We start from the raw sequence: 12,524 nt of genomic DNA on the forward strand, positions 1-12,524 counted from the left end.
ACATTGCCACAACTGCACCCCGTGTAAATAATGAGTTGTCTGAAAAACATACAGCACGTTTTACTTTTGAAGCAGACCATAGCAGCTCGTCTCATATACGGAGACGTTCTGATGTTAATATTTTTATAGGCTGTTGCATAATCAAAGAGTCTTGTGGTTAAATGTTCTGAATTAAGCAAGCAGATACAGCTTGAAACCATCCTCTTTTTCCATTTGATTTTATGAGTTTTCTGATTAATGTAATTGCAGGTTCTCCGAAATATGGTACATTGTGCGGACTTGAGTAATCCCACAAAGTCTCTGGAGCTGTACCGGCAGTGGACGGACAGGATCATGGAGGAGTTCTTCCAGCAGGGAGACAAAGAGCGAGAAAGAGGGATGGAAATCAGCCCGATGTGCGACAAACACACGGCGTCAGTGGAAAAATCACAGGTAATTGGCCGCAAGCTGCATTTTTGTACTGCCTGAGCTTGTGTTTTTAAAGCGGAGACAAAATGCATCTGCTTTCTCTAGCGCAATTAGGCAAGCAGCCAGCTGTTCAGAGGGTTGGTTCTGATTGCCCCTGACATCCAGCTGTGCCTGGAGCTCACATACACTGCCGAGGCCGTTCTGACTCCGTTATGTGCCCCTCGGCGTCTCCTCATTTCCAAACGCGTGTTCATCTTGCCCTGTTTGTGTCCCAGTTTCCAGAGCGAGTTGCTTTCCTTTTATTTGCCGGGCTTGAAAAATGCAGTTCTGATCTCCCCTTCCTCCTGCCAGGTCTCCTGCCTCCTCACCCTCCAGCCTCCTCAATTAGCACCTCCAGCCTCTCCTGACATCATACCCTGTGTTAGGCACATAGAGCAACGTCAGCCCCATCGTGCCGTGGGGCTGGGAGCTTCTCCCAGCCGAGATCTGCTTCAGGACACTGGAAAAATCAGGATGTTGGTCATTTTTCAGCCTCATGCAGCACGGTTTTACAGTGCACGGTGTGGCCGGTTACATTAGAGGTCTGATGGAGCTGCTGGCTGCTGGGTGAGGTCAAAGAAATGTTTATTTATGTCAATACAAACCTTAAAAGGAGCTGGATATGTGGGTTTTGGTGGTTTTTTTTTTTTGAGATTAACTGGCTCATCCCTAGTTCTGATTCATAGATTAAATGGCTTCAAGGTCAGATTTTGTTCTGACCTGTGTAGCACAGGCTGTAAAATTTCACCGGGTTAGTCTGTAATGAAGCCGGTAATTTATGTTTGCCTAAACATATTCCAATCTTTATATAATGGTGTCTTGGTTGTTGTTTTTAAATGACTCGAGCAAGTCATCATCGAGGTTTTTCAGCTTGAATAAGTAACAAAATTGATGATAATTATTTCCAAATGTCCTCTTGGGCTAAGCCAAGTGGTTTCAAAATTATTCACTCAACCGCATGGTGATTTTGTTGGAAAAATCTGTCTTATTTGTTAACCTAACAAGAAATGAATCCTTTGGCCAGGCTTGGCTAGAAAATGCCCATGCTCCGCGTGTGAGCTCCAATTAATTTTTTGTTTCAAATACACACTTCACAGAGGTTTCAAAATGGCTTTTTTGCTAAGCAAAAGGAACAGGAATGGCACAAAATGGCCACCACCGAAGTCCTACCTAATGGCAGGGGACAAAGGGAGGTGACATGGCCAGTCTGGAGTGACACAGAGACCTGATGGGAAAATGGTGTGCACGTTATCTCAAAGCTCCATGTGTTAACTCTTTACATCAAAATATTTTTAAGATCAGTGCTGAGCTACCTGGCCAGAGATTTGGGGTGACTATTTAAAGAAAAAATGACTTTGTTCCAAAGTGACCGATCTCTGGCTATTGGTGCTGTACAGCCCTTGAGCGATTTGAGTGGCGGTGAAGCCATCAGCCATAACCATACAGAATTCCTTTTTTTCACTTTAAAAGTGCTCTGGAACATGTGCTGCAGGAAATTTTCATCACCTTTTTGTTCAGGCTGCCTCACCAGTACGTTACAATTGAATGTTAATGGTTCTATTGACATCCTGTTGTGTCTGAAGGAGGCATGTGTGACTTCCAAAGCAAACATCTGCACGTTGGGTCTGGCCCCTTGGAGAGCCATTTTCCTGCTGCACAGAAATGTTGTCCAGCGGAGTGAGGAGAGCAGTGACACATTCTGCCAAGACGGAAGAATTTCAATCCTCTTTATGGCCATTCAGTTTTCTCCATCCTGGACGTACGTCCTCTTAGTCAGACAATTGAAAAATGATTTAGCTCAGAGCTTACACGCCAGCCGGCGGAAGGACTGACGGACTTGGCCGCAACCCTCACTCTTTCCACCGCTGGCACGTCACTCCGTGGATGGAGTCGGGCAGCACTGGGAGCACTGGTGCTTCCACATCAATACTCTGGGATAACGGCAGAGCTGCCATAAATCACAGAATCACAGGATGGTTTGTGTTGAAGGGACCTTCCCAGCTCCCCCAGTGCCACCCCTGCCATGAGCAGGGACATCTTCAGCAGCTCAGGTTGCTCAGAGCCCCGTCCAGCCTGGCCTGGGATGTCTCCAGGGATGGTTCATCCACCACCTCTCTGGCCAACCTGGGACAGGCTCTCACCACCCTTGGAGGCAACAGTTTCTTCCTCATGTCCAGCCTGAATCTCCCTTCCTTTAGTTTAGAACTGTCACCCCTTGTACTATCAATAATAATAAATTGTATATAATTTATAAACAAATAATAACAAATAAATAGTAATAAATGCAGCAGCCCTGTTTGCAGTCACCAGGAATCCTGTCTGAGAGACAGCAAAGGTTCTCAGTGCTTTGGGCAGAGGCTGCGATCCTCTAAAACATCTCTGTGCACTAGCGCTGGTAGGAGCCACCCCTTAATGGGACAGTCTGTCTAAAGAGCGATGGCGTTAGCCCGCCTTCTGCAGGGCAGGGCTTGGTCCTCTGGTCAGGAAGGGACATCCACACGGATATTTAAATCACCCGTGCAGCCAGGGATGGGATTGGCAGCTCCATCACTGAGTTTCCAGGTGGCTCCTGCTTTCGGTTGAACTTCATCCAATGTTTGATTTTGGACAAGATGACAGCCTAGTTCAATGTTGTAGGTGCAGCTTTGGATATCTGATGGTTACATCTGCAATTAGACTGTGCTGCTTTGGGTATTTTGCTTATAAAAATCACGTATTAACAAAATTTGAGCTTTTTAGACACCTGTCTGCTCCTGGCCGTTCCCTAAACATGCCTGTTCCTCTGTTCCTCAGGTGGGATTCATTGACTACATCGTCCACCCGCTCTGGGAGACGTGGGCTGACCTGGTGCAGCCTGACGCCCAGGACATCCTGGACACGCTGGAGGACAACAGGAACTGGTACCAGAGCATGATCCCTCAGAGCCCGTCCCCTCCGCTGGAGGAGCGCGGCCGGGACTGCCAGGGCCTGATGGAGAAGTTCCAGTTTGAACTGACGCTGGAGGAGGAGGATTCAGACGGGCCGGAGAAGGACAGCGAGGGCATCGGCTACTTCAGCAATACAAAGACACTCTGTGTGGCCGAGCCGGGGGAAGAGGATTCGCAGAGGGAGGCCAGCATCGAAATTGTGACAGAAGATACATCTCCTGTGGACACATAATGTCCTGCTACCCGTGTGAGTGGATTTTCGACGCTTGACGAGCATGCAAGCAGCCTGACGGACCTGCCTGCAGCCGGGGCTGCGGCCTGTGCCCAACATTGGCCGAAAGATCTTCCCAGCTACTTGAGAGTGGAGTCGGGGTGAGAGATCGTGTGCTGAATGATTGATTGCTCAGGAAATTAACAGGTGATTTACATTGCGGTTTAATTGAGCCTTGTCAGCTAAGCGCATGGTGTTGTCCTGGAGCTGGCATGGGTCGTGACTGAAGAGAAAGCGACACACAACTGAGAGATTTTATACTGTTAGTTTTGGAATTTATACCAGTTATTCTGATAGAAACTACTGATTAATAACTCTCCATGTAAAACCTGTCCACCTGACCACCTGTCTGCAGACCTGTGTGCCTTCTTTGTAAACACTTTCATGTCTTTTCCAGAGTCTCTTAATTCAATACACGGGGTTTAGTATAAAAAGCGACACAAAGTATTTCAAAATTGACAGATACTTTTTTGATTCTTCCTGTTACAAGAAGCAGTCTTCCTTTTTTTCATGGGCAATACCTGTCACTTTATTGCAGTTAATCACTTTTACAGACTAAACAGAAGGGAAACCCTCTGTTTTGTATTACCGCACCTTTAACCATCTCCTTAACACCCCGAGTGACCCGTTTAAAGTCACTTCATGCACCATCTCTGTTCGCTTGCTATAGGAATAACAGTATTTTTTCCTCCACGGGGTTTGATTTTTGTCGTGCGCAGGCTGGAGGGTGGCTGGTTTCCGTGGCACAGCGCAGGACGTACATCTATGGGTCAGCAGGACGTACATCTATAGGTCAGCAGTAGGTACATCTATAGGTAAGCGTGATCAGGCAGCGTGAGGCGCGTTCCCCCTCAGTGGAAGTTGCACGCTCGGGTATTTGTGTTTTTTTCTCGCCTGTTGTTCACGTTTCCTACATTTCGGTCCACTGTCCTCCTCCTGCACTGCCTCGAGCTCTAACACCTCCATTACTGTTTATAACAGTGTATTTATTACATAATGTATATACTGTAATGTTTTGTAAGTTATTAATTTATATGAATTAACATTACCTGTCGGCGGTGATGTTAATTGTGTAGAAAACTCGGAATAAGAGTTGCCTTTTTTTCTTGTAACCTTTTGTATTGCATAAAATACGAGAACCTGAACATAGCTGAAGAGACAGACGCAACCCAGGACGGGCATTGGGGTGGCGGCCGCCCGGGGGGTTCGTCTTCATGGCGAACTGGGGGGGACGGGACCCCAGGGCAGCAGGCGAGCGGTTGGAAGTGCTGAAAACATAGAGGGGGGGGAACAAAAGAATATAAACCCCCGTGAATGGGCCGGCTTTTAAATGTCACGTTCCAATTTCTGAACAACCCAATGTGAATTTCTATAACCAAAATGTGAACTGATGTAATAATTGTGCTGTGAAACTTCTTCTGACAAAGCTTGTCCGGCATCGTGAGCGGTGTCAATCTCAGTTTGTAAAATATGTTTCAAGCTTTTGGTCCAACTTGTGACTAACTAGTTAATGAAAATAGCACAGTTGTGCATGATCAATGGGTTTGTATGTCTGTTGAACACTGCATTGTTCCAGGTGGTTATTTTATTGTTTCCAAAAAGTTTCACACAATGTATGTTATAGTATTATATATTGTGTTCAGATGCATTCTTAAGAGATTTTTATATGAAGTGAATAAACGAAAGCATGACCCTGCTCGCTGCTCTTCGTGACGCTGCTTTTAACAGGCCGGTGTGTGCGGTATCTGGGGCGACGGTGGCGGCGCTCGGCTGAGTATCCTGTGGCCGAAACCCACCGGGCACGTGGATCCCACCGGCACGTGTTCCGAAGGGGAGGAGAAGGGCGAGTGTGGGCGGAGGGCACGGCCGCCCGGCCAGCGAGACCTTGGCCTTCCTGCGCGGGGCCGGGGCCGGTGGCAGCGGCGACAGGAAGGCGACGCAGACAGGAAGGCGATGGCCGCGGCCTCTGCTTTCATGTCCCGGCCTGACCCAAAACAACTGGTTTTCCAGTAAAAAAACATCCTGCCGCCATGCAGTGTGGGGACAGCCCCATGCCCACCGTCCGCAACGCCTCCCGGGGTGTGTCGCGCAGCACCTCGCCAGGGTTTGAACGGCTGGTGAAAATTCTTTGGTGGTGCTAGTAAGGATTTTTCTTCTCCAGTGAATTCACCCCAGAGCATCGTTTCCACGCGCCTTTGCTGTGGCAGCTGTGCCCAGGCTGTGCCCGGGGCTCCGGGGATGTGCCCAGATGGGAAACGGGTTATCGGGAAAAAAATTCGTGGTTCTGGGTGGAGAAAGTGGCCGATTGGGACAGAGCAGAGAGCTGAAGGTGCGGGTGAACCAGCAGCCCCCAGGGATGTTGTGCCCGGGTGTGGGGCTGATGTGGGCACGGGGGGCTCTGCCCAGACCCTTCCACCAGCCCTCGCTTGCTTTGTTTCTTTCTCTTCCCATGACCTAGTTCTGCCAGGCAGCTCCATCGCGGGTACATGCAAGCGCGGTGGTGTTGCTCTAGTGCCGAAATAACAACCTCCTTTCACTTCCCCTTCTCAGCAGCAGCAGAGAAATGCTCCGATGGCAGCCACGCTGCAAAACCAACCCAAATCCCTTCTGTTTTCCTGCCATTTTGGAGGTGGGAAATCCCAGCTCAGGTGCTGGCTCGGTTTTCCTCCTTTCCTCAAGGGACGAGGACGCGTCTTGGCTCAGCTTTATCGTCCTCACACCCAAAACTCCCGCTGGCCCTGAGCACCCCGTGGGGTTTGCATGGTTTCCTTCGGCATTGGAAGCGCGTCCGCGTGCAGGCGGCGACATGGCGCTTCCTCCTTGCTCATTAGCGGCCGGGATGGACAGTGCTGATGGGTGCCGGCTGCTCCCCCTCCCCAGTGATCCCCCCGCAGGTCCTGCCTCCGGCGACCGCCCAGTAGGTCCCGGCTACACCCAGGGGGGCTGGGAATCACCACTGCTCAGCTACCAGGGGAAAAACAGGTTGAGAGAGGAAACCTGCAGCAAAACAGGGTGCAGAAACTGTGACTTTTGGGAGAGTGGGTGACTCCCAGCTCTGCAACTGGGGCGTGCAACCAGGTGTGCAACTGCAGTGTGCAACTGCAGTGTGCAACTGTGGTGTGCAGCCAGGTGTGAAACCAGGGCATGCACGTAAAAGAGCTGAGAGTCAGGCTGGACATGAGGAAGAAATTGTTGCCCCTGAGGGTGGTGAGAGCCTGGCCCAGGTTCCCAGAGAGGTGGTGGATGAACCATCCCTGGAGACATCCCAGGCCAGGCTGGACGGGGCTCTGAGCAACCTGAGCTGCTGAAGATGTCCCTGCTCATGGCAGCGGTGGCACTGGGGGAGCTGGGAAGGTCCCTTCAACACAAACCATCCTGTGATTCTATGATGCAGTTGTTGCAGTGGGCTTTGCTAGGCTGGCTCACTGGGGCCAGGTCCAGGAGGGGCTGATGTGTGTGCAGATTCTAACATGTCTCTCCTTACTGCCGGTGCCACTGCTGGATGTCACCATCAGCCCCGACTTCAGCAGTGGCCGGTCGCAGCCATCCTCCAGGACATCATTTGCATTGAGGCCGCAGCGCTGGTTTGTGGGGGGATTTCCACCAGCTGTGAACCCGCTCACGGGTGTCAATCCCAGGGACAAGCCGCCGCTCGCTCTGTGCCGGGAGCAGAGCCGGCGCTTCCCAGCAGCGCGGGGAAAAGGGTCCCATGGAGCCCCCGCCGCTGCCAGGAAACTTCTGACCCAAAGGTCGGCGTTGTTAATAGAAACCGTGATGCAAAGAAATAAAATAATAAACCAGCCCTGTTGCTTTTTCCCATGCCGCACAGGCGCTGCGCCTGCTCTCCTGGCTGTGGGGCTGGTTTTCCATGGTTTTTTCCCTCCTGGTCCATAGGATTAGGGGACAAGTGTGGGTGTCCCCACCTGGTGTTGGATGCATTCTGGTGGCTGCAAGCTGGTGCTGGTCCCTGCCATGGCCCGAGGCCCTTGAGACGTTCTCCACTAGCCAAAAAGAGTTGGAGAAATCTTGGGTTTCTTCCAAGGAAGTGCTTCAAGAATGCGGGTTTCTCCTCTGAATAATAACACCTTCAGAAATGTGCTTTTATTGCAACAGCTGCTCAATGCCTGGAAGCTGATGCTTCTGCTCGTGTTTTCCCCTCACCAAGGTTTACTTCGTGTCTGTCGTGTTCACACGGGGGATGTCTCATGTCCCTGAGCACCCCGTGGTCCCTGGTCCTGTGTCGCTCTCTGTGCCAACCAGAGGGACGGAGCATTTCCCAGGTTACAATCCAATCATAAGGATGTGCAAAATGCGGGAGAAGTTTTGCCGTCTCTGGAGATTTAGGCACCACTGGCTTAAAGTTCACCTAAAAGTCCAACAGACAAAAAAAAAGAGAAATGAAAATCCGAAGCGCTGACAGTTTCGCAGTCAAAAACAGGAAGAAGCTGTGGGTTGACGCAGAAAACACAGCTTTTATTGAACCTGCGGCGCTGGAACGGAGCCCAAGGGCTCACGGCACCGATGGCCTCCATGGAAGGGGAGGTTGGTGTCCCAGCCTGGCAGCGGGGACACGGACTGGGATCCCCCCTGGGAAGGACAGGGCAGGCAGCTCAGCTGATGCGATTTGAAATGCATTTAGGCATTTTAGCTCTCCCAAACATCTCTTTTGGGGTGACACAAGCAGCCTGTCCCCAAGGGCTCCCTGTCCCCAAGGGCTCCCTGTCCCATGCCCAAGGGTTCCCTATCCCTGAGGGTTCCCCATCTCCCAGGGCTCCCATCTCCAAGGCTGTCACAGCCCCTGTTCTCCCTGCCTGGTTTCTGGGCTGTCAGAGGGTTTTTCTGCCCTACTGGTCAAATGTCGTCACCATTTCTGTCATCACAGCGCTGCACAGCTGCACAGCCCCTATCCTGCCTGCACAGCTGCACAGCTTCCATCCTTCATGCACAGCTGCAGGCACAGCTGCACAGCCTCTGTCCTGCCTGCACAGCTGCACAGCTCCACCTGCCGAGGCCCCGGCCCACTGCACGGCCGGGATGTCACTGTGGGGGACACAGCGGAGACACACACAGTGGTGGCACAGGCACCAGGGATTTGCACAGCTGGGACGTACACAGCAGGGACGCACACTTGGGGCCAGCACAGCTGGAGTTATGCACAGCTGGAAGCCCCAGGAAGCTGGAGCAGTTCATGGTGGGGCCCCAAACAACTGGAGACGTGCCCAGATGTGTTCCAACATAGGCTGTGCTGTGCACAGCTGGAGTGGTGCGCAGCTGGGATGGTGTACTTCTGGAGAGGTGCATGGCTGTCCCCCAGCACATCTGGAGCAGGCTGGAGCCCCACAGAGCTGGAGACTCAGCACAGCTGGTGTCTGAGCAGAGCCGGACCCATGCACAGCTGGATCCACACACAGTTGGGACTGTGCACAGCTGGAGCCACACACAGCTGGATTATTGCACAACAGCATGCCCACACAGCTGGAACCCTGCACAGCTGGTGGCAGTGGCCTCAGCCCCACCTTGGGGGTGTCTCTTCCAGGTTGCTGGTGTTTCTTCCAGGCCGTCTTGCTGGCAGCTGGAGGATGCAATCACATGAAAGGCATTTATGGCCAAACATGACAATGCCACCACATCAAAGTTGGAGAGTCGCGAGGCTGCAGGTCACACACCGCAGCAGCAATTTGACTCCCATTTGCCTTGAACTGGCTGCTCATCATCTCCCCACAACGCTGGAAACACCCTGGAAGGGTGAAGGAGACACCAGGAAAGTCTGGACACCCAGAGCTGGAGGAGCAGAGGAGGGTTTCGCAGCAGAACGGCGGTAAGACTATTTTCAGCACTAAAATTATTATTTTATTTCCATAATTTCATTCTTACCTGAGCTACCTCTGACCTGCTTGTGCAGCAATTTTGGCTCCCACCTGCCCCAGGTCATGCTGGACCCGCGTGGGTTCTGTTGGTTCAGCTCCTGTGAGGATACACGGAGCTTCCTAGGAGGTGGGTTTGCTCCTGCGGGGCCCATGTTCTTGGGTTTTGAAACTGTTTAATGCCTGGGGTGTGACAAGCCCCCCCAAACTGGAGTCAGGGTGGAAACCGGGGCCCAGGCAGTGCCTCTGGCTCATTTTATTTTGTTTTGCTGTGGATTATCAGTAATCATAGAATAGCTTTAGTCGGAAAAGACCCTGAAGATCATCGAGTCCACCCATTAACGCAACGCTGCCAAGTCCACTGCTACCCCATGTCCCTGAGAACCTCATCTATCGCCATTCAGCCCCTCCAGGGGTGGTGACTCCACCACTTCCCCAGTCTTGTTCTCTGAGTTTTCTCCCCCGCCTTGCTAATTGATACTCTAATTAAGCTGAGCTTAAACTGCAGGGAAGAGGGGAACAGCTCAGCAGCTTGGAGCCTGCTTTTATTTTTTCCCCTGTCTAACGAGGGAAGTGTCCAAACACATAAAGTTTATTTGAAACACCCACAGTGACACTGTTCCTATAGAGTTTATTTTATATTTGAAAGCCGATGCCTACTTCACCCCCCGCTCCTGCTGCTGAACACCCCTCTGCAGCCTTGGGGTACGGTGTTTCAAGTCAAATTTGTGCCTTTTTGGTTGGAATTAGATGAAATGGTGTTTTGGAGGCTCCTGGAGACACGCATGGGTCACCCCATCCCTGCAATGGGGACACCAGCCACAATGCAGGGCGATGGGGTGAGCCCCTTCCCGGGTTTGGGGGCACATGGGGGGGCCCATCCCCATCCAGGAGTGTAGTCAGGGCTGAGACCTCAGTGAACCCAAAATGGGCTTAATATTTATTTAAAATTGAGGACCAGGTGTGTGGTTTGAACTGGGGCTGCAAAACCCCGTTGCCATGGGACGCACGGGGAATTTTTCAGTGCTCCCGAATGCCTTCTTTCTAGAAAAGAAAAAACCAAGATCAACACAAACCCGAAAAAAAACCACAATACTCCCTCTGCTGTCTCTTTTCTGAACACTCGGGCGGTTTGTCCCTTTCAGGCCCAGAACTGGTGACAACCCGTGTGTGCTTGTGATGCTGCGGAGGAGCCAGGGTTGGATTTGGGGCTTAGAGCAGCAGCTGCGCCTCATCCCCATCAGGGTGTGCTGCCGGGGTGCTTGGCAGGTGATTAACCTGATTAGCCCTTGATTAGCAGAGGGGGGAGCTCCTAGTCCTAGGGAGGTTGCTGGGAGGAAGAAGAGGGAGTAGATGAAGTTGGGTTTTTGTTGCTGTCCACCAGCAATGCTGGGAAATGGGAATTTCTGAGCTCAGCGCTGGTTTGCAGTGACTCGGGGCAGGATCCCCAGCAGGAGCAGCTCTCGGGGCGTGCGCGGGGCTCCCGCCTGACCTCACACCCCAGGGCGTAGCCGAATTCCCTCTGCTTACACCATCGCTATTAAATCTGGCAGCGTTGGCTCCGGCAGCATCAAATCGCTCCCAAACGTGCATGTTGTGCCTCGGCCCTGCCAGCACCTCCAGGCGCCCGGCTGCTGCCAGGAAAAATGTGAGTTTTTGGGGACACGGAGCTTCTGGTTCCCGCATGTGGGTCCCTGGCACCCCCGTGTCCCACTGGTGCTGGAGGCGGCGGGTGACACGAGGCGCCACGTTCGGTTTTGGGGGATGCTCCCTGTTTCCCACCCTGTGCTGACTCGTGCTGTGGTTGTGACTAAGGCGGGGTTTGCTCACACCGAGGGTGGTTTGGGGTTCTGTGAGTGCTGCTGGGCTGGGTGCTGTGGAGGTGCTTGGAGGGGTGCAGAGCAGTTTGCAAGGTGCTCCTCGGGGCTGTCTGTGGTTTTGTGTCCCCTGGGGATGTTTTTTGGTTGCTGGGGGAGGGCAAGCGGCAGCACGTGGAGCAGCGTAGGCAGAGGGGACTGGCAGAGCCGGAGGGTCCTGGGCACAGCGTGTCCGTGCTCTGTGCCCAGGGCATTCCAGTGACCCCCCGGGCCGGGGTTTGCTGCTCTCCCTGTCCAGAGCCGAGCTGAGGTCATCAAGTTTCTTTAAATGCACGATAAGCACGTTTTCCCTAGTGCTGCTGTGAAACTCTCTAATTGAGAGAAGAGAACGGAGCTGGTGAGGGGCTGGAGCACAAGTGTGATGGGAGCGGCTGAGGGACCTGGGGGGTTCAGCTGGAGAACAGGAGCTGAGGGGAGACCTTCTGGTCTCTGAACTGCCTGAAAGGAGCTTGGAGCCAGGGGAGGTCGGGCTCTGCTCCCCAGGAACAAGCGCCAGGACCAGATGAAACGGCCTCAAGTTGCACCAGGAAAGGTTGAGTTTGGATGTTGGGAACAATTTCTTCTCCAAAGGGCTGTCGGGCATTGGAACAGGCTGCCCAGGGCAGTGGTGGAGTCACCATCCCTGGAGGGGTTGGACAGATGGAGATGAGGTTCTCAGGGACATGGGGTGGTGATGTGTGAGGTTAATGGTTGGATTTAATGATCTTGAGTGTGTTTTCCAAGCAAAACAATTCTATAGTTCTCTGAAAGGAGGTCCCCATCTGCCCCCCTGCCTGTCTGAGGACACATCCCCGAAGCGAGGGCTCACTCTGGTGTCCCCCCTTGGAGCAGCTTGCTGGGATGGAAAGGGCCTGGTAGTGCTTTGTGGATGGGAAAACTTGGGCTGGATAGAGCAAAAAATACTAAGAGAGCAGAAGGTAACAGGCTTTATTGTGGAGCAAGGAGCAGCTGCATCCTGGAAGGGGTCCTGTGCCCAGGGATGTGGGCAGGTGGTGGCAATGGGCTCCCTGGGATGGGAAGGGATGAGCTGGGGGCTCCTCAAGCTTGTCCAGCCACTCTCCCGCTGGGGACTGTGGGTCATGTGCAACACTGCAGCCATGCAAAGTGCGATGCAGGGTGGTCCAGCCCGGTGGCATCT

At 52.6% G+C, this 12,524-nt stretch overlaps 1 protein-coding gene across 3 annotated transcripts in view; it reads left to right on the forward strand.

Moving 5' to 3' along the window:
- The window catches only part of PDE4B (phosphodiesterase 4B), a gene marked incomplete at its 5' end in the record, with an annotated part of 176,359 nt that extends 171,766 nt beyond the window's left edge, over positions 1–4,593 (forward strand). For all 3 annotated transcript variants that reach the window (XM_080348452.1, XM_080348453.1, XM_080348454.1), the window contains 2 exons: positions 250–432; positions 3,241–4,593. In XM_080348452.1, the coding sequence (XP_080204578.1) occupies positions 250–432; positions 3,241–3,606 (549 nt within the window). In that variant the 3' untranslated portion in view covers positions 3,607–4,593. The remainder of the gene's footprint in view (positions 1–249; positions 433–3,240) is intronic.
- Positions 4,594–12,524: the final 7,931 nt, after the last annotated feature.

Source organism: Nesoenas mayeri (genome assembly GCF_963082525.1).
Source record: "Nesoenas mayeri genome assembly, chromosome: 8".
In the NCBI taxonomy this organism is placed as follows: domain Eukaryota; kingdom Metazoa; phylum Chordata; class Aves; order Columbiformes; family Columbidae; genus Nesoenas; species Nesoenas mayeri.